This window comes from Melanotaenia boesemani, chromosome 24, assembly GCF_017639745.1.
Source record: "Melanotaenia boesemani isolate fMelBoe1 chromosome 24, fMelBoe1.pri, whole genome shotgun sequence".
In the NCBI taxonomy this organism is placed as follows: domain Eukaryota; kingdom Metazoa; phylum Chordata; class Actinopteri; order Atheriniformes; family Melanotaeniidae; genus Melanotaenia; species Melanotaenia boesemani.
The window spans coordinates 16,324,731-16,347,631 of NC_055705.1; the positions used below are offsets into that span (position 1 = coordinate 16,324,731).

At 39.7% G+C, this 22,901-nt stretch overlaps 1 protein-coding gene across 2 annotated transcripts; it reads right to left on the reverse strand.

The window, feature by feature from the left end:
* Window positions 1–53: 53 nt before the first annotated feature.
* Window positions 54–18,368, reverse strand: abcb6a (ATP-binding cassette, sub-family B (MDR/TAP), member 6a). Of its 2 annotated transcripts, none has more exons than XM_041979142.1 (20): window positions 18,223–18,368; window positions 10,603–11,126; window positions 9,668–9,808; window positions 7,981–8,170; window positions 7,668–7,760; window positions 7,389–7,581; window positions 7,054–7,175; window positions 6,868–6,977; window positions 6,635–6,700; window positions 4,422–4,547; window positions 4,185–4,261; window positions 3,212–3,275; window positions 3,029–3,114; window positions 2,889–2,946; window positions 2,695–2,799; window positions 2,158–2,332; window positions 1,940–2,052; window positions 1,608–1,702; window positions 1,450–1,518; window positions 54–1,371 (listed from the first exon to the last, which is right to left on the reverse strand). In XM_041979142.1, exons 2-20 carry the CDS (start codon window positions 11,116–11,118, stop codon window positions 1,212–1,214), a joined length of 2,559 nt encoding a protein of 852 aa, XP_041835076.1. In that variant the 5' UTR covers window positions 11,119–11,126; window positions 18,223–18,368; the 3' UTR covers window positions 54–1,211. The 2 variants fall into 2 exon arrangements, with proteins under 2 accessions (XP_041835076.1, XP_041835075.1); XM_041979141.1 differs by lacking the exon at window positions 18,223–18,368 and adding an exon at window positions 11,482–11,810.
* Window positions 18,369–22,901: the final 4,533 nt, after the last annotated feature.

A 22,901-nucleotide genomic window follows, 5' to 3' on the forward strand; every position in this document is an offset into this window, starting at 1 on the left:
GCGCACGCTGTGCTGTTACACAAACATAAATTTATAAATAAAACTCTTACAATAATTTTTATTAAATAATCTTAGAAGATAAAACGATTTATTTTTATTTGAAGTACACTGACAATCTTGAGATTTTGATTGGACTGAAACGTGAAAAAACTTTGTTTACACTGTAATTACATGACAAAACTCCAATTTACATAGTTGGATATTAATGAACAGCTTTTGTTAGGTAGAGAAAACAGAGCTAATGAAAACCAAATATACAGAATATGACTATAGTGTAAAATTATATATTACTTAAAAGTATATTTACTGCATGGACAATTAAGTTCAATAGCATATACTTTGAGTCCAGACAATTTTATTGTCAAATAAGCAGATGTTGTCAGCTAATAGTCAAGTCTATGGTTTGACAATTATGGGTGGATATGAATCATACAACTTCGGACTCCTTAAAATGTCAAAAACAGCATTTATGACTTATTATCTACAAGCTTCTGACAATTTACGACCTGGTCAGTTATTCAAGGCTTTCCCTTAATGTGTGTACAAATGTTCATGCATCTGTTAAAACAGTATAACTTTAAAATAACAGCACTGCTAAAGTTTAAACAAAAATATAAACAGAAAAATCCCTGACATGATGAAAATTAAAAAGATAAGACAAAAAAAAGAATAAATAAAATGAAATAAAAAATAAAAATGACATTTTTCTTTTGAATTCCCTTACAACTCAGATAATTTAAAGCTCCGCCAGGAGAAAAAAACTGCTTTGTTTTTTTTTACACACAACACACACACACAAAAAAAAACCTGACCAAAGTTGAATATTAAAACAAATATAAAAAATAAACTGCTATAAGTCCTTCTATTTGTACATTTCGGGTTCTGAGCAATGCATTTCAAAACATGTTAATTTTCTTTTGTATATTTTAAGTTTTTAAATGTCATCTATCTATTCTCTTGTATAAACATGTTGGGTACATATATCTTGTTGGGTATGTATATATTGGGTACAATGAGAGTGATTAGTTAGTGTTTCTGCCTTTTGGAGTTTTATTTAAGGCACCTTCCGTTATCTCCTTGACCTAGAATTGCACATTTATTTGTAAAATCCTAAAATTAAATAACATTTTCCCACCTTCCCCAGCATTCAGTCACCTAAATAAAGTATTCTCTTATTAAAAAGATGATTTAACAAAAGTTGCTAAATACATTCAATGCCCATGGGGGGCTGAAGAAGTTGATGGTGGCTGCAGTTTCTCAGACTTGCGATCTTTAGCTTCTGTGTCCGACGAGGAATCTGAGTCCTGGGCCTGTTGCTGATTCATCCACATGTTGGCATACAAGCCTCCTTTGAGCAGCAACTCCTCGTGCCTTGGATGGAGAGATGGTTGTTAGTTACAGTGAAGAGAACAAGAGGATGTGCTGCATGTCGTTTGAGGATACACATACCGTCCTCGCTCAGCAATACGCCCGTCACTGATAACCAGAATCTGGTCTGCTCCAATGATGGTGGACAACCTTTTATGGTTTAAAAATAAACAAATAAATAAAAAAGTATACATCAGTAGCAAAAAAAAAAAGCAAAAAAAAGCACATGGATCTCTTACCTATGGGCTACAACAATTGTTGTACGATTGGCACAGACTTTAGCCAGGGAGGACTGGATGTTGCGCTCTGTCTGAGTGTCCAGTGCAGATGTGGCCTACAGAAACACACGGTTAAAAAATTTCTAATAACAGTAAATAACAGCAGAAAACGTAGCCTCTTCCATATTTCCATGTTTCTGATAAACCAGTCCATTTTATTAAAATCTGTATAACTCATTCTGGAAATGAAATCTGAAATTTTATATATAAAAAAAGTGAAAATATTTGAGAAAATAGAGTCAGGGTAGATGAGACATGACATTCTGAGTATGTCCCTACGAGCATTCATATACCTCATCTAGAAGGATGATTTGAGGTGCTTTGAGGATAGTTCTGGCGATGGCCACCCTCTGTTTCTCTCCGCCGCTCAACTTCAGACCCCTTTCACCAACCTGTGTATCATAACCTACCAGATATAAAGACATGTAAATGGCACATTCGTTCTTTGTGTAAGCATAAGTGTTTTAAAGCTTAAGTCAGAGTGAATAGCAGGGAGTGATGTACACGTTACCGTCAGGGAAGGCCATGATTTTATCATGGATATCTGCAGCTATAGCAGCCTCCGCCACCTCCTGGTCACTAGCAGAGATGCGACCGTAGCGAATGTTTTCCCTGATGTTGTCATTGAAAAGCACGGTATCCTGGGGAACCACGCCGATATGAGCCCGTAAAGATGTTTGCTTTACCTGAAGAAAGTCAAAGTAATACAGAAATAAAGACTTAATGACTTGTGTTTTTGATGACTTCAGAGACATATGAATTAATGTACAGTACATTTTAGTGCATGTCATACTGTATAACATTATCATTCTGTTATTATTCTCTCCATAGAGGGAAGCATTTTAACCTTACTAAAATAAATTGTAACCATCATTTTCTTCATAAGGATTATGCCAAAGCAGTCCACTTAAGGCTTTGTTTTAATCTAATCATGTTATTTCAAACATATTTTTATATGTAGAGTTTTTTATGATTTTTTACAAAATGTTCTATTTAATTAGGAATTTTGTAGTATTCCCCATATAGTTGCTCAGTACCAAACACTAACTTTTGAGATGTCCTGGCCATCAATACGAATGCAGCCTCCCTGAACATTATAGAAACGGAAAAGGAGTCGAATAATGGTGCTTTTCCCAGATCCAGATGGCCCCACCTTGGGAAGAATAGTAAAAAACAATTATAATAAACCATAATTGAGAACACTTCTAATAAGAAGAAAAGTCTGACTTGTATTTGACATACCAGTGCAACTGTCTGTCCTGGAAGAACAGTGAAGGAAACATCTCTCAGAATCTCCTTGCTGTAAAAGAAGGTATAATAACAAGTTATGAAGAGATCTTCCCAAATTTTCACCTAAACCGTTAAAGCAAACTTAAACAAACCCATTTAGGTAGCTGAAGTAAACATTTTCAAACTCCACTTTTCCCAGTTTATATAGCAGATTCCCAGCATTTACTTCATCTTTCACCTGCATAAGGGGACACATATTGAATATTGTTAAAAAAAAAAGCAGATAAAACGGCACCAAAACCACAGCGACAAATACTCCTCAGTCTCAAATGTACCTCTTCCTCTTCCTCAAACAGAATGAACATACTTTCCATGTCAATGAAAGATTTTTGGATCATTCTGCAGAAACAAAAAGAAGAGATCGACATTGAGAAAGAACATATGGGCTAACAGCAACTCAGGCAAAATGTACAAGCAGCAGAACAACCAATAAACTGGTAAACGATCTTAGATTTGCTGTTTTCTGACTACATAAAACTTAAACTCACTGTAATAGTCCTACATGTCTAATCTTAAAAAATAAAAGGATAACACAGGCATGGCAGCAGGTGGCGATGTTGCACCATTTAGGAGGATTAAACATAATTTTCACTTTCAAAAGACAAAATTACTTTATATTTTGAAAATTATGTGACATGTGATTCTTGTTAAAAACAATGTGTTATGCAACAAAATGTTTACCATAAATAAGAAGCTTTCAGCCACAAGGGCTTTGCTTTGGTTTGGAAAGTAGAGTGGTGAAGGTGGCCAGTAAAATAACAGGCCTCCACAAACCTTACCACCTGCTGCTCATATACAGCAGGTAGCGAGGAAAGCCAGAGGCACTGTGGGAAACCAGAACCACTCTACATAAAGAATTCATACTACTTTCCACAGGCCGTAGATACAGAAACCACACAAGTGAAGAGTAAAAACTCCTTTCTTCCCTGTGCAATGGCATTTTAATATGCTTAGTTATTTTATTTATTTTTGGTGATTTTATTGTAGAATCCTATTTGGAGTACCGTTTTTACTATATTCTATATAATCAGCTAATGCAGCACCCTCCCACGGAGCTGAGAAGAAGTGAACATGCCTGTCTTCTCCTCTAACTATCCAGAAAACTGCTGCCACCCCATCACCTCTAAGGGATCTTTTTTGCATAACTGTAAACATCTTAGTCTACTAGATATAGAGCCAGAGTTAAAACATTAGAGTGGTGCTGTATGATAAAACGGTGACAATCAAAGCTTTTCTGCCCCCTCTTACCTATAGTAAGTTCCAAACCAGTTGAGAGGAGTGTAAAGTTGGATGATGTACGTGCCAAAGAGAACATAATCTCCAACCTAAGATTAGAGGATAGTTTTCATTGTCATGCTGAGTAATTAAAAAAAAAAAAAAAACAGTTTTTTCTCACATGTAGTAAAAAAAAACAAAGACAAGTTAAGCTTACATTAAACTATAACTACAAACCAACTTTGAGCTATAACATCTGTGTGTCAGCACCTGAAACTTTCCTTCAGTGACAAAGTATGCGCATAGCAGAGAGCCGGCCAGCAGCCCAGATCCAATGATGATGTTCTGAGTTTGATTGAGGAAGGCCAGGGATGCCTGAGTTTTCCACTCTGAAACCTACAACGAAAACAACATTAAATGCATGTTTCAAGATTTCACTAATAGGTACAATATGTAATCTTTCCACCAATTAAATGAGAATGATATGAGAATTAAAAGCAGAAGGTAGTTCTTTAACTTCTCATTGGTAACATTAACAACTGCATCCAATCTTGTAAATTCAAACAATAACTTCCTGTTCCTGACTTTATATACCCTGATACAATTTTTCCACTTTATGACCAGCTTTTACCTCCACTGACTAAAAAAATATCGTTTTATACACAAAAATAAAGGGAACATTAAAATAACACATCCTAGATCTTTACATAGTTGAATGTGCTGACAACAAAATCACAAAAATTATTAATTGAAATCAAATTTATTAACTCGTGGAGGTCTGGATTTAGAGTCACACTCAAAATTAAAGTGGAAAAACACACAACAGGCTGATCCAGCTTTGATGTAATGTCCTTAAAACAAGTCAAAATGAGGCTCAGTAGTGTGTGTGGCCTCCACGTGCCTGTATGACCTCCCTACAACGCCTGGGCATGCTCCTGATGAGGTGGCGGATGGTCTCCTGAGGGATCTCCTCCCAGACCTGGACTAAAGCATCCGCCAATTCCTGGACAGTCTGTGGTGTAACGTGGCGTTGGTGGATGGAGACATGATGTCCCAGATGTGCTCAGTTGGATTCAGGTCCGGGGAACGGGCAGGCCAGTCCATACTATCAATGCCTTCGTCTTGCAGGAACTGCTGACACACTCCAGCCACATGAGGTCTAGCCTTGTCTTGCATTAGAAGGAACCCAGGGCCAACCGCACCAGTATATGGTCTCACAAGGGGTCTGAGGATCTCATCTCGGTAGCTAATGGCAGTCAGGCTACCTCTGGCGAGCACATGGAGGGCGGTGCGGCCCCCCCAAAGAAATGCCACCCCACACCATTACTGACTCACTGCCAAACTGGTCATGCTGGAGGATGTTGCAGGCAGCAGAAGGTATTCCACGGTGTCTCCAGACTCTGTCACATGTGCTCAGTGTGAACCTGCTTTCATCCGTGAAGAGCACAGGGCGCCAGTGAAGTTGCCAATCTTGGTGATCTCTGGCAAATACCAAACGTCCTGCATGGTGTTGGGCTGTAAACACAACCCCCACCTGTGGACGTCAGGCCCTCATACCACCCTCATGGAGTCTGTTTCTGACCGTTTGAGCAGACACATGCACATTTGTGGCCTGCTTGAGGTCATGTTGCAGGGCTCTGGCACAGCTCCTCCTGTTCCTCCTTGCACAAAGCGGAGGTAGCGGTCCTGCTGCTGGGTTGTTGCCATCCTATGACCTCCTCCACGTCTCCTGATGAACTGGCCTGTCTCCTGGTAGCGCCTCCATGCTCTGGACACTACGCTGGCAGACACAGCAAACCTTCTTGCCACAGCTCGCATTGATGTGCCATCCTGGATGAGCTGCACTACCTGAGCCACTTGTGTAGGTTGTAGACGCCGTCTCATGCTACCACTAGAGTTAAAGCACCACCAGCACTCAAAAGTTACCAAAACATCAGCCAGAAAACAGGAACTGAGAAGTGGTCTGTGGTCACCACCTGCAGAACCACTCCTTTATTGGGGGTGTCTTGCTAACTGCCTATAATTTCCACCTGTTGTCTAGTCCATTTGTACAACAACTTGTGAAATTGATTGTCAATCCGTGTTGCTTCCTAAGTGGACAGTTTGATTTCACAGAAGTGTCATTGACTTGGAGTTACATTGTGTTGTTTAAGTGTTTCCTTTATTTTTTTTAGCAGTGTATAAACTTGGTGCTGTTGTTGTAGCATCAAAATAACAAAAAATCAGAAAACCGAGGGTTTAAGTAAAGTTATTCTGCATGTTATTCTGTCTTCAGTTTGGCCCACAAAGTTTGAAACTTGATAAGAATCTTGATGGCAGTCATAACTAGACACCTGTCTATTTTGATAATTCTGAACAAGCTTGTTCTGAATCCTGTCAGACAACCAGTTTTCTGTAGTCTACTGGAGAAGAACCACTCTTTGTTTGCCTAGCATTTGCACCTCTTGTATTAAACTGTGCATAAATAAATACCTCTGACTTACCTGATATTTCAAGATGGCACCTTCAAAACGGCTGACCTCATAGCTCTCAGCATTATAGTATTTTACCTATTGTATGAGAGAAAAAAGTAGTGAACTTTGACATGTGTTTTAAGGTTAACCTTGACCCTCAATAGCCCTGAAAATATTCCGTCCTTTTTTGCTTTACTTTGTCTTGTAATTCGAATGCAATTCTGAAAGTTCTTGATGAACCAAAAGGAAAAAAATGTTTGTACCGTCTCAAAATTTAACAAGGAATCCACAGCCTTGGACTTGGCGTTGTTGTCCTGTTGATTCATGTCTCGTCTGTACTTGGTTCTCCATTCGGTGATGATGATGGTCAGAGCTGAGGGGCATCGACAACAATGAGGACACTTCTTATGATATATTCAATAGATTCTGACTGAATTTGGTCCACTTACTGAGGTAGAGGGCCATGCAAATGAAGACGATGAGGCCGAACCAGGCGTTGAAATTGGTGATGAAGTAGATAATGGAAATGACAATATCAGCAACAGTTGGAAAGATGCTGAACACAATGTAGCTGCAAAAACAAACAAACAAACAAACAAAAAGAAATGGTTGAATCAATTTTTTTCTTTTTTTTTTTTTATACTGGAATTCGTCAAAACTCAAACCCTGGTACTGCTAATATATGTAGAGTTTAAGTTGATACAGTATTTAGTCAGGGTGGAATCTAAAGTTTTACATTTCTTAAAAGTCCCTTGACAACATGCTCGCATCAGTGGGGTCCTACCTGAGCAAGCTGTCGATGGAGCTGGTGCCACGGTCAATGCTTCGCAGCACGTCACCGGTTTTGCGACTCAGATGCCAGCGCAGAGAGAGGGAGTGCAAGTGGGCAAACAGACGAACCTGAACCACCCGACTGGTGTACTGTTGTACCCGGATCCAGAGGAAAGATCGCATATTACTGATGAACCCAGAGGCACCTGGGAAGAAAGGATGGAATTTTTTTTAAGCGTTAAACAAGGTCTTTTACATATTTGTGTATAGAAAATAAAGAAGTAGGTTTTACCTGCCCCTCCGCCCTGCAGGAACTTAAGGCCCACATATATACACACTGTAGTGGCCAGGGTGTGCCAACTGCTGCCATCAGTCAGTTTGTTCACTGTGGGAGATATCCAGGTAAATAAGGGGGAAAAATCTCACAAAGGAAAGTATTTAGAAGCATTTTTATGTGGTCCTTCAATCTTTCAACCTGTGGCTGAAATGACATAATTTCCTAACCTTTTTCTATATAGAGAGGCTCAGGCTTGTATTAATAAGGTCATAGCAGGAAAAGACTTATTAAATTAGAATCTGAAGGGCAAAGAGGACGCCTCACATACCGATATTTTTGTAGTAAATGGGTACAAAGACATTTATAGCCCTCTCAACTCCCAGTAGTCCCAAACAAAAGAGGACCAGTAGCTGGAGAAAGATGTTGCCCCGAGGCCACGTATAGGGAAGAAGCAGTCGGAGTTTCTTCCTGAAACCCTGCCAGGTGGACTGGTTCTCGTCCGTTCTTCCCAACAGGCTCTGAGATACAGATACAAACACACCTTTAACATTTCACCGTATTTAAAATGCATTTTAAAAACAACAATGCTGACCAAAGTAATGCACAGTAAAACAGAATAAAAGGCAGACAGGCCAAGAGTAAAATATAACACAAGAAAAACATTAGTAAACACAGATTTCACTTTCAGAAAAAAGTTTGGAAGTTTTTTAAAATGCAACAAAAACCAAAATAATTTTCACTAAAAACTTTATAGTAGGAAATAAAGAATTTAATGTCAGCAACAAAGTAAAAAAGAAAAAGTAGAAGTATGTTAACCGCTGTGTTACATCACCTGACCTTTTAACACTCCATACATGTTCAGTGTGAGACAGTTTCTGTCATCGTTCTAATGAATTAAACACAAACTTCCGAAAAAAATTCCTCACTTTGATTACAACATCCAATATAAACTCCTACATTCACAAAAACCACTGATGTTACATCTTTCGCTGATAACAACCTGAATGGTTTAGCTCAGGGATCCTCAATCCTGGTCTTCGAGGGCCGGGGTCCTGCAAGCTTTAGAAGTTTCATTGCTGCAACACACCTCACTCACATCAAAGGGTAAATAGCAGACTGTGCAGATCTTGAGATCAAGTCTGCACAAGTCGGAGTCAAATGTGTTGCAGCAGGGAAACTTCTTAAGTCTTTAGCACAACATCTCTCGAGGACCAAGCCTGAGGATCCCTGGAGCTCATCTTTGAGCTTAGTAATAGAGCTTCAGGTCATATTTCTGGAAGCTGTGGCAGACTGTGATGAGTGAAACAGATTTTCCCATGTATGGTGGCATGACGATTTCTTATGCAGTACCATCCTTGGCATTTGTGTATTGAGATTTCCCTAAATTCCCTGTACATGTTTACAATATGATGTACAACATGCTGAGATCTAAGTTCTTTGCAATTTTTAATTAAAAGCATATATTTTTTAACTGATCAATGATTTACTGACAGAGTTTGGCAAAATGTAGTGAGCCATCACTTAGAAAGACTAAGCCTATGGTGGACGCTCTTTTTTATACCCAATCCTGTCACCCTTACCCATCACTAATTAATCTCTTGATTGTAAGTTGTATTTTTTCAGTGCTGTTAATTGTAAATCCTCTCAACATTTCTTTCTTGTCTCTCCCAATTTTTAAGTATATTGCTGGCAGCAAGTACTACATTTAATTATCTTTAAATACAGTTTAATTTTTCAGTGAAGACAATGAAAATGATTTCCTTTGTGTTTGTTAAAAGCTTCAAAGAAATTGACAAATTACAGATTTAACTTTTTGTAGCATTTCTGAAAACTTTACAAAAATTAGCTTTACGCACAAAGCAGCATTAAAAAGAGAAAAACAGTAAACCAAAGGGCATATTTCAAATGTGAAGTGTAGATATCACCTTTGATACCGAGACACTTTTTTGGAGGAAAACTCAGTATAATCAGATGGTATTTTACACAGAGATAGAAAACTATTAAGCCATCAGTACCTGACCACTGTTCTCCACATCCCGCTCATCTTCATTTATCAGAAGCATGTAAGGTCTACGTGGCAACCCTGGAGCCTTCAGACCGATGAAGAAGAGCAGTCCAGTGCCGCTGTAGCGAATCAGCCACAGTGCAAAGTGCACCTGAGGGGTTCATTAACATAAAAAGCTGATCAAGGTGGAAATCACATCACAGTAAATTGCATGCAACGGTGAGGAGATGCTGATTTAATGCTCACATTATCTGTACATTATTATTAAATTACAGTCAAAATGAGGGACTAAACTGAGTGAAAACTTGATAAGAGTGTGCTGGATATGTTGTAAAATACATAGTTTAATCAAGAGACTAGTAAATATACTACAAAAGCTCCTTAAAAGACCTAAAAAAGAAAAAACGTCAAGTCATGCTTAGAGCTGTGAAACTACAAAGTGGAGCTTCCTGTGCTGACTCAGGGTGGGCGGAGCAAGATTTTTCTCATGTTTTGATTGGTGAACAGCTTAGCGTTTTGGGACATGAAACTCAGCCACTGCAATGATTCAGCAAAAACTTATAGCAGTCTTGTGTTTGTGTTGCATGGGTGGATACTACTACCTTTACATTTTCTGGTGGTTGCATAGTTTAGAGGGGAGTTGCTCCAGATACACATAAATACTTTGGATACTTAAGTAACTTTTGGCCAATTATGCTGAAAGATGTATAATTATAATAACTAAGAACAATTAAATTAACATTGAAAATTTTAAGTTAACTAACCTTGTTCTTGAATAGATAGTAAAGGAATTGAACTGCATAGCTACAAACTTGCACAGTGGTTTACAGTGAAAAATTATTAGTGCACATTGCACAATAGCTTGACTCAGGCTAGAAATTAGTCAATTATTAAGTCTATTTTCATTTGGTTTAATCACAAAACTGTAATTCTGTCTTTCCTCACCTGCTTTTGAGTGTTCTCCAGGCCCCAAAACCAATGAGGACTGTACCAGGAGACAAAAGCTAGGTTTTCAGCCGAGAAAGCCACGGCCCAAAACACCAGCAGGACAGTGCTGTGTCCTCGTGTCCGGTCCATCAACAGTACCCTCCATCTCTCTAACCTCAGTGTGACTAAAGCCCAGGCCCATGCCACTGTGGAAAAGCAGCCATAGAGCACCCCATACCCTGGAAGCCCTCCTGCACTGGCAGCCTGCCACACCATTCCACCAACATACTGGAACATGAGAAGGATGGAGATGACCAGCTGGAAACCGTAGAGGCGGGAGTGTGGGATGAACTTGGGTTCCATTGTTGTGCCATACTTCTGGTAGAATATGCAGTGGACTGTTCCGAGGAAGAAGGATATGGTGAGAAGGATGGTGGGGACCAGTGTGAAGAAGAAGCAGGGGGAGATGCCTTCATCCACCCAGGTGTGTGAGATGGAGGCATTTGCTTCACAGTAGCTCCACATGAACACCATGGCTGCAACTGGAAGAGAAATGACTCTATTCAAGATATGGCAGAACCAAAGAAATAAGTTTAAGAGCAAAACAGATGCAGAAAAAGGCGGCAGAAATGAAGAAAAATAACAAAAAAGAGCTTTATGAGGGAAAAATCTCTTACATTATACAAACACGACTGGATGACTCACTATACTATATTTGCCTGTTAAATTAGTAAGTGATGATCTCATCTGCCAAACATAATCAAAATATGTGGCATAAAAACATTTGAGTCAAAGCGGTTAGTTGCCCAAATGCAATTAATGTCTAAGCTTAAGAGATAACATGAAGAATATAGTATTGTTAGCACGTACAGTAGCTAGTTTATAATATTATCATACCTGTCAGGCAGACAGCTTGCTGTCAGCTTCCAACAATGTATACACTCCACTTGTCAGCAAGACAGGTTACTCCAGAAAGGCTAAGAGTCCGCTTTCTGTTAGCTGCTAGCCGGCTTGTTATCGGTAGGACGCCGCTTTAATTCGAACGACGGCTTGTAACGTAACTTGCAGCTGAAGGCGTAGGAGCTAAATATCTACTTGTCTGTCATCGCTACCGTCAACTGCATGTATTGTAGTTCTAAACCGGTTGCCCTTGTAGTGTGTGTGCAACAAAACACCCATCCATGACTCGGCAATTGACGCTTACGCAACATGGTCTGGCAGCGTGCGTACGCGCCCCCCAGAGGATGAAAAGGAAACTGACGAGGAAGATGAGGTAGCAAAAAAAGGGTTTGGTTAATTATTTCCTTGCTATAACAATGCTTCTTCGCAATACATTTTCTACTCCTGGAAAACCTGTTTGTTTCCCTTTAAAATTAAGATTTGTAAGTAAAATGCATTTGGGGGATAAGCAGCAGACTTGGAAACTTTGAATGTGGCATGGTTGTTGGTGCCAGATAGGCTGGTCAGAGCATTTCAGAAACTGCTAATCTACTGAGATTTTATAGTCTGCCTCTAGGGTTTACAGAGAATGGTCTGAAAAAATTTAAATAAAATAAAGTAATAAAGTAAAATAAAAAGACAGTTGTCTGGTCAAAAATGCCAACACCTCCAATCTTGAAGCAGATGGGCTATAGCAGCAGAAAACCACACCAGGTGCCACTCCTGTGAGCCAAAAACAAGAAACTGAGGCTACAATTTACACAGACTCACCAAAATCAGACAATATATGATTCAAAATAGTTGTCTGGTCTCGTGAGTCTCCATTTCAGCCACAACATTCAGATACTAGGGTCAAAATTGGATGTAAACAACATGAAAGGATGGATCCATCCTACCTGACAGTTCAGGCTGGTGGTGGTATGATCAGAGTTAAGAAAGTTTGCAGCATATTAGTATTAGAAGAAAAATCAACAAAATCTCCATGACATTAATGCAAGTGGTGAGGAAAAACTAAGAGGCTGATGTGTGCAAAACAAAGAAAATAAAACTAGAATTAACGACTCTGGGATAACTTGTGTAAGCTCCCACAAACATATGTGCTCGCACATGATGCAGATTGAGTTAGAGAGTCTACTAATGGCTAGAGAGCCATTTAGAGCCTACACAAAGCACATAAAGAGCTGCTAATATCCTTCATCTTCCTGAATCTTTTGTGAGAGTGGAGAAGACCCTCATGTTAGTCCACTCTCTATCCTCCAGGAAGCAACAGCCTGCCCATCTCAAACCTCATCTCTTTTCATTTTTTGTGGGGACCTCCACTTACAGCCTCATTTGAAGCACAAGTATGTAATTAATTGGATGGAGTTGTATCGTTTGTTACTGTCTGTTATTACCTGCTCAGCTTTATTGAAACCTTTTTCAGTGACTCACCTTTCTACATTCTTTCTAATACAGATAACATTTCCCATTCAGTCTTTTTTTTAACACACAGTTAAAACTAGAGAGATGTTTGCTTTACCTAAAGAAACCCAACAAAGACAGAGAAATAACTAAAGTGTGTATAAACACAGTTACAAACAAAAATATTAAAGGCAAGATTTCATGACTTGTTCTTCTGTTACTTTTGGTAATTGACATACAAATGTTAATAATTTATGCTTCATGTACTAAATTTCTAATACGTTGTATATGCACTGTACTGATAACTGTGATTTAGATGTTTTTGGCCTCTGAGTAAATTAGAAAGTAGAGAATTAAAACATGACTGAAGTCTAGTATTGTATTGAAGGAAGCAGGGAGAAGTAAAAGGATGTACTTCTGAACCAAAGCAAACCACATAATTTATCAAACATGGCAAAGATAGCGTGCACATCTATGGTGGCCAATGTATCATTGGTGTCAAGGTAAATTGATAATGTGATGACTCATCGAAGTTGCAGGAAGGGAAAGGAGCCGCGTTTACAACCCAGATTCAGTTATTCATTGTTAAACTGATAGATAGCACAACACAGTATGACTTGTAAAATGTGTTTCTGCTTAGATATAAACAATAATAGTTTCATTTCAAATGACATGCAGAGGCAGCTGATGTAATTACCAATAATTGTTTGTGTATCTGCTGAAATCTTCGTTTCTGTGTGCTACAATGTGACAAAGAGAAGATTCTGTACAGCATGAAAAAGTAGCAAAAACCAATTAAAATATAACAAGTTTAAACATTAAACAGTGTGAATAGTACATAAAAATATAATATATGGTTTGAACAATGGGCAGCAGCAAATAATGGTGCACACAAGAGTTCAAGTTCAGGAGTTCATGAGTCTTTATTTGTCATTATACAAGTGCAAGAAAATAAAGTCATATATGAATTATGCAAAAAAAGAAAAAGTTGGTTAATTAGTTGCTGACCACCGAGGCAATTAGTTGCATTAGCTGTAATTGTAAGAATTGTAAGAAAGACATTATAAATTAAATTTATATGTACCCAAGTTTCCATTGCCCGAACGTGGGTCACCAGGGTCTCCTTCTGGAGCCAGGCTTGGAGGTGGGGCACAGAGGCGAGCGCTCGGTGGCCGGGCCTTTGCCCATGGGACTCGGTTGGCCAGCAGCAGCTGTGGCCGCGAGGTCTTTGGTGCCTGTGGTAGCGATAACCCCTGAACTCGTTGGTGGACACCAGCAGTAAGGGATGCCGTCAAGCTGAAGAAGGAGGCCTATCAGGCCTTTTTGGTCTGTGGGACTCCAGAGGCAGCTGATGGGTATCGGCAGGCTAAGCAGAATGCAGCTTCAGCGGTCGCTAAGGCAGAAACTCGGTCATGGGAGGAGTTTGGAGAGGCCATGGAGAATGACTTCCGGACGGCTTCAAGGAGATTCTGGTCCACCATCCGGCGGCTCAGGAGGGGAAAGCAGTGCTCCACCAACATTGTGTACAGTGGAGATGGAGGGCTGCTGACCTCAACTCAGGATGTTGTGAGGTGGTGGAGGGAATACTTCTAAGACCTTCTCAATCCCACCAACACTTCTTCTGATGAGGAAGCAGAGTCTGGGCACCATGGTGTTGGCTCTCTGAGATCGCTGAGGTGGTTAAAAAGCTCCTCAGTGGCAGGGCCCCGGGGGTGGATGAGGTCCGCCCAGAGCTCCTTAAGGCTCTGGATACTGTAGGGCTGTCTTGGCTGACACGCCTCTGCAGCATCGCGTGGACATCGGGGACAGTTCCAATGGACTGACGGACTGGGGTGGTGTTCCCCCTCTTCAAAAAGGGGGACCAGAGGGTGTGCTCCAACTACAGGGGGATCACACTCCTCAGCCTCCCTGGTAAGGTTTATTCAGGGGTGCTTGAGAGGAGGGTCCATCAGATAGTCGAACCTCGGATTGAGGAGGAGCAGTGTGGTTTTTGTCCCGGTCGTGGAACAGAGGACCAGCTCTACACTCTCTTCAGGGTCTTGGAGGGGGCATGGGAGTTTGCTCAACCAGTCTACATGTGCTTTGTGGACTTGGAGAAGGCATTCAACCGTGTCCCCCAGGGACTCTTGTGGGGGGTACTCCGGGAGTATGGAGTGCCGGACCCCCTTGTACGAGCTGTCCGGTCCCTGTACGACCGGTGTCAGAGCTTGGTCCGCATCGCCGGCTGTAAATCAGAATCGTTTCCTGTGAGGGTTGGTCTCCGCCAAGGCTGCCCTTTGTCACCGATTCTGTTCATAACTTTTATGGACAGAATTTCTAGGCGCAGCCGAGGTGTTGAGGGGACTCGGTTTGGAGGCCTCAGGATTGGGTCTCTGCTCTTTGCGGATGATGTGGTTCTGTTGGCTTCATCGGGCCGTGATCTTCAGCTCTCACTGGAGCAATCCGCAGCCAAGTGTGAAGCGGCTGGGATGAGAATCGGCACCTCCAAATTCAAGACCGTGGTCCTCAGCCGGAAAAGGGTGGAGAGGGGTCTTTTTCATGAGTGAGGGAAGGATGGAGCGAGAGATCAACAGGCGAATCGGTGCGGTGTCTGCAGTATTGCGGACTCTGCATCGGTCTGTCGTCGTGAAGAGGGAGCTGAGCCAAAAGGCAAAGCTCTCAATTTACTGGTTGATCTACGTTCCTACCCTCACCTATGGTTACGAGCTGTGGGTAGTGACTGAAAAACAAGATCGCAAATACAAACGGCCTAAATAAGTTTTCTCTGCAGGGCAGCCGGGCTCTCTCTTAGAGATAGGGTGAGAAGCTCGGTGATCTGGGAGGGGCTCAGTCTGGGAAGTCTGGGTTTCCCAGCTTAGGCAGCTGCCTCCGTGGCCCGACTCCAGATAAGTGGCAGATATTGGATGGATGGATGGAAGGATATATATATATTTATATATATATATATATATATATATATATATATATATATATATATATATATATATATATATATATGTGTGTGTGTGTGTGTGTGTGTGTGTGTGTGTGTAACATTGCACATCTTAATGATGCTCATTAATCTACTTTTGAGTTTGTGCCATTTTTATTATTTAGTATATTGACCAAGTACACATCCCTTGATTTAGAACTAAAATACTTTTCTTAATTGCTTAATTTTCAAGGCTGCTGTAGAAGTGTACAGAAAAATAACACAAATTAGGTTACCGCCCTGAATAAAGCAATTTGACTGTATATCTAATTCATTTACTTTACATTTTCTAACATTTTTCAGGAGTTGCTCTGGTGCCAAACACTTAACTTTTGAAATATCCTGGCCATTAATGCAAATGCAGCCTTGCTGTCTGTTAAATGAATGGCAAAGCAGGTAAATGATGGCACTCTTCCCATATCCTGACAGCCCCACTTTGGAGATGTTAACAGAAAATTAACACAGAAGCTATTTGCAAGGAGAAAGGGAAGCATCTCTTTCTTTTTTTTCTGTTAAAAGAGAAGATTCTTTGCATTTGAATGTTTAAAACAGCAACACAGAAACAAATATTTTTCAGTTTCAAACTGACTTTTGTCTACTCTATAAAAATGTAAGCATGCTTTCCAGGTTTATGAAAGACGTCTGGATCAAATATCATTTTGAAGGGATAGCAACATCTCCATTTAAACTGTACATCAAAGCAGCTATTTATAGGCTTAATATGTTTCTTTTAGAACAGCTTTTGTACTGAGTACCGAGGTCCCTAACAGTGTAAAATGAAGTTTAAAAAATGGCCAATATGTGTTATTTTTTTCGTTATCACTGTGGGAAAATCCACCAAGAAACTTAGAACAAAAGGTAATACTAACTAACAATACTAAAATATAGCAGAGCATTGTGTAACATTTTCTAGGAGTTGTACCCAAATATTTCATTGTGTTGCTCATTCCACAGAAGGACAATTATTACAAGTTATACCTCATTGTAAAGGAGACTAATCAGGCCAACAATGTACAAATGAACATTTTTATTCCTCACTTTTCACAGAGGTACCAAGCAAAAAGCTTGATTCGATGATGAGTTAAGTCAGTGATACCTGTGTTTTCCACTGTATTTTTAAAAAGATAACACTATGCAAGTGTAAACAATATTTACTCCCATGATTTGCCACTACTGGACTATAAATAGGCTACATTTCTTCATGGTTCATAGTCTGGTTATCTCAGACTTTAAGACTCAGCTTAAAACTTTGCACCAGGCTTTTGTGTAAGCAATTAACATGACATTTAGACTATATAATCAGCTAATATGGATAACTTTTATCAACACTACATTCTCTTCTACAACTCGAGGGCTGTGTGTAATTTGTCCACTGGGCTAGCTTGCAATATTGGAAACCGATCAGTAGATGGCACTAAATACAAATGTATAACAGGAGGAAACTGGTGGATACAAGAAACTCCAGTGAATAAGTCTTGGTAACATCTTCATGACCAAAGATGCAGGTGGTGAGAAAACACTGCTCCTGGACATGTCATATAATAACAGTGTGTCACCCCATTATTAATAACAGAGTGCCATCTGAAAGCTACTTTAAAGCTGCTGACTGAGTGACATTATTGTCGGGTAGCAACTGGATGTCTCTTCCACTTGAAGGGATAATTTACTACTCCAAGTCTCAAAAAAACACATCAGATTGCGGTGATAAAGGGGTTTTAAGTTATAAGCGCCTCTCCATTCAAACTGTAAATTTAGGGTTTTGTAAAAAGAAGGGAAGTGACTCAAAAGCCAGCTATCGGGTCCATATTTTCATCCTTTATCCATCCTTTTCCCTGAGGATGAATAAATTACCCTTCAAAAAGAAAGTGTATTTGTGTGTCTGTGTATGAATCTGCCTGCGATGGAAGAAAAAAATGTGAAGCATATCCTGATGTGTGGAAAAGAAAGTCCAAAAAGATTGAATGAAAGAGGTTGTGATGTCTTGTGTGAGCCCACACTCACACACACACACACACACACACACACACATACACACACAGGACAGAGGCAGGGATAGAAAAAAGGGCTAAATCTTATCATTTAGAGCCTTCACAATGAGAATAAAGAGCTGCTAATCAGCTTCATCTCCCCGGTCCTTTTGTGTGAGTGGAAATAGACCTTCTGTCCATCGGCTGCCTGTCACCCTTCTCTTTTGTCCCCCAGTAGATGTGACTGCTTGCCCACCACAAACCTCATCTCTCTCTCCTTTATTCTAGAGACCTCCACATACACTCTTAATCTGAGCCCTATAAGTCCTTTAGGTGTGCTTTTCTTGTGTCCAATCCTACCTTTTCTCTCGTTTTCCTTTGTTTGCTGGCTGCCAGATGGATGGATGGTAGCAGTCGGGTATAAGATGGATGTATATGCCAATCTAATCCGTTGATTTAGTGAAAAAAGAATATTGGTGGCTCTGGGAGTGCTACATCCAATCTTATTAGCATTGAAGGTGATCAATAAAGCTTTCGATTCTGCTGAATGTAGTATTCACTGCTTGTATGCTGCAAGATGACCTTTGCTACCTTTGATACTCACAAATCACCCATTAACTTTTGTGTGTCTGGAACATAAACGGAGTGTGTAATCTTCTCTTACAATATACTTGATTCAGTCTGGCAAGCATCTGAGCAACACACTGAATTTCCAATTCCAACTGATATGGATGCAGAGTTGCAGCATTTCTTTGTATTTTTCAGTAGGAATTTGAAATCAAGCGACTGACACAGATTCTCTGTGACTCTGTCATTTAAACGCTTTGATAACTCAAAGCGTTTTAAAAGGCTTACCAGCTTCCCAAACTAAGTTAACAACCTGTTTGCAAAGCTCTCCATTAGGAAGGACTTCCAACACGGCACTCTGTGGTGAGCTTGACATCAACACGAGGTCGAGTTTGAACTGTCCGGCCCCTCGCAGCCCGCCGAGCGCAGCTCAATCACCTTTCCCCGCTGAGAAGAGAGCAGCACAGGGGATGAAATCTCCTGTCAAACTGTTCTTGACAAACACAAAGGGGCTCTCTCCACTGAGACTGAACTGAACCCTCGCTACAGCCTAAGACAGACAGAAAAGCAGAAAAAGAGGTCGAGGGGGCCTCAAAAGCCAAGAGTGAAAAGTGGTAGAGAAGAACAAGAAAGAAGGAAAAAGATAGAGTGTGTGTTAAAGATAACACGGAGTAAAGAAATCAGACTGAGGATTCTATCACAGATACGGAGGAAGAGACAGGGAGGTATTGTTAGAGTTGCAGGACTAACCTGTCTACACACTGCAGGCACAATGGATTAGAAAACTACCAGTACCCTTCTGAGCATCAACACACAATCACACATGGAACAATGAAACTATTCTGCTTTGACCAACATGGGCTCTCTCACATCATGGTGTTATCTGTTGCTTCCTGAGACTAATATGATGCAGGTGGAAAAAAAAATGTAATAAAATGTCTTATTGTGTATCCAATGCACTCAGACCTCAAGGCACACATGCACCACTGCACAAGCCTTTATGAGGAACAGTGGAAACAATACAAGGAATCTACAACAGAGTGTATCCGTCCTGAATAAAACCTGTGCTTCAAACCTAGAGGCATCTTTAAAATGAGAAAATGTGTCACTAAAAGAAGTCTAAAGATGACTTATGCTACATAGAATTAGTGAGAAATACATAATGATCTATTAAATGAGTACATTATTAAGACTAAAACTAGATGACTGATTTTGTATTGTCAGTCTTTCTGAAACACTAATTAAATAGTCTTTTATTGCACTGATTTGTAGGGTTTGGAGAGTTAAAGCCCCAAGTGGCTGAAACCAGGTCCTGGTGCCCTCCATCGTCCCTGTTGCAAATATCCTGAGGTTGATGTGTTTGACCTAAAAATACTTTAATCCAACTTCTGCCAAATCCACAACCCCAGAGAGAGCTGGAAAGGCAATAACGTGACCACAGCTACGGCTGGACATCACAAGATATTTGATGAAACAGAGAAAACTGAGACCTCACATTCAGTGAGTTTGAAAACAGCTGCGGTATGACCTAATTTGGGCTCGTTGTACTGATTTAATTAAATCCAGAAAAAATCTGCAGCTGACTAAAGAAACTGAAACTGAGAAAGTTATTGAAATAGAAGGCTGTGAGAATCTTGAAACATTTTCTATAACAGCTTGATTGATATCGGATAGGTATCATAAATATTTCATATTAATATGTTATAATAAGTACCATTTTAACAGTACTGTTTCAATTAAGCTCAAAACTTTTCCGTAATGTCATACAGATGAACCAAATCTTGTGTGTGACAAATCCTTTAGCAGATGCATTACTCAGAGAATGGTAAGGTACTTTTATTTGTCTCATTTTCTAAACATTAAACTCCCCAAATTTTTACAAAATGAGCTAATAAGTAAAGAAGATTGGGCCAAAAGCTGCTGAACATAACAGACAAGAGTACCCTTTACATATATAGTGATCAAACAACAATGTTCAAGCAGAAGCTTCTTCAACAAAGAATAGCACAGGAGGTCATTCTTTCCCACATAAATAACTACACAATGACTGTATTGTTGATTCTTTTTGCTGCAAACATAACATATTATCCAGTTATTATAAATAACATTTAATATTTTTCAGGTAAAAGGCTGTCACATGGTATATCTTCACAAAAAATGAAATGTTAGTGCAGATTCTTATGACAGAACTCTTAACATCTGGTTAAATTGTGTAAATCCAAAGCCAACTATTGACACTTTTGCAGCATCCACAGCTTTCAAGCGCCAGCCACAATACTACCTCCACCATGGGAGTAGTCCAACCGCTTGCTGAGGAGGTGCCACTTAGAGGGACCAAGGGACCAAAAGACATGATAACTTGTTTGCCGCTCAGCCCAGTGCCTCTCGAGGTCTCTTTGCCTCTAAACATGCCACTGCCACAGAAAAATGAAAAGAAGAACCAGGACACAACTGTAGGAGATCCTTCTCTGAACAATGAAATAGCCGATCCCATCTCAGCTTCCACTGCCTCCACTGCCAGTCTCATAAATGGGTTGAACAGTAGTCAAAGATAATAACCAGATTTGAGAAACTTTGAGGTTATTTGAGGATTTTTTTCTAAGCCGTTCAATGCCCAAATTTTTGGTTATTTGGATGACAAACATGAGAACAATAATTGGGAAATACTTATTAAAAAGGAACGCCCTGATTTGACCTTAGTTTAGTGAGCAGTAACAAAGCACTCCTAGTATGTTAAGCCCCTTTCCATGAGACACAAATGCACACTTAGCGTGATTTATCCCTATCCCGTTTGAATAATAGAATATAAAGTGAGAAGTATTTAATGAACTAGAAGTGCCTTTATGATCCCCCTTTCAAGAAGGATTAGGAAGAAGAGGAGGCACCTTCCTGCATGAGTAGCTCTGCAGTCGGGCTGACTTCCACATGGGTTGCTGGGGATGCTGCCAGGGAGCAGAATGTCAGTTCTAAAAGAGCATCTCTTTTCTTTGGGCTGGAGGGTGACGGATAATGCTTTTGTGCATTAGTGAGAGGGGAAAGCCATCCATCACAGCAATGCGAATGTGTTCACCTGTGTGTGTGTGTGTGTATACGGTATCTGCATGTGCTGATTGCATGCAGGTAGTGTTGCACTCCTGCAGGCTCTAGCAGGGTTATACGAGTGGAAATGGGGAGGAAGGTGGAGTGGGAGGGGACCCTTGTGGGAAGCTGCAAGTCAGGCAGAGCATCTGGAGATAAAAACTCTCACTGGTGTCAAGCAGGGGAGGGATATTTATTCATTTAGGGGTCATGGGAATACTGGAAGCAGCTCTTTGTTGATGAAGAACTGTTGATTTCAAACATTGCTGGTGATGTTATGTGGTTTTCTGTCAAACTCCAGCTGTTGTCTTGCAACAGAGCTGTGTGGTGGGAGGGAACAATAAAGTAACAAAGAACATGTCTACATAAGGGTTTTTAATAGAGCGCAAAAGTTTGAAAACTCCAGCTGAAAGTGAACATGGATAAGACATATCTGTAATTCCAAAAGGTATAAAGTTGAAAATAAAAAACTAAAAAATAAATAGTGATAGTAATAAATAAATGTGTGATCAGTTTTTTCCTGTATTTTACATAAATTATTATTAATACAGAAATAGACTACAAATTACATGTCCTATGTAAAATGGTGTGAAAAACCTGTGACTGTGATAATATATAAATATTCAGTTTTTTTTTTTTAAAAGGAAATCAGATTTTCTCATTATATAATAATTATATATTATAGTTGGCGAGAGGAATGGTACACCCTGGACAGGTCGGTAGTCCATCGCAGGGCCAGTACAGATAGACAAACCACCATCACACTCACATTCACTCCTAGGGAGGATTTAGAGTAACCAGTTAACCTGACATGCATGTTTTTTGGATTGTGGGAGGAAGCCCACTGATACATGGGGAGAACGTGCAAACAGAAAATTTAATACTGTTAATACTCCGTTATTTTACTGTGAATTTATTTAAATTGTTTTTAAAGTATTCATACATAGTTTTGGACTGATGTTAAAAATAAAAATGTTGAAATAATACATCTATCTATCTATCTATCTATCTATCTATCTATCTATCTATCTATCTATCTATCTATCTATCTATCTATCTATCTATCTATCTATCTATCTATCTATCTATCTATCTATCTATCTATCTATCTATCTATCTATCTATCAGTGTTTACTCACATTTGGATGTATTATATTTAAATTATTGTAACTATCAGGTCAGATTTTGGCACAATACTGGCCTGTTAGCAAGATATTTCTATTTACTCACTTTCTTTTCCTTTCTCTTTCCATTTCTACTAAATTGAATGTTTTTACCATACAATATAATTTAATATGATAATGTACAAAATACTGAACAGTCCCCAAAGGTAAGTTTTTCTCGGCCTTCACAACAACAACCTTCACAACAACAACCTTTTTAGGGTTGTTGTT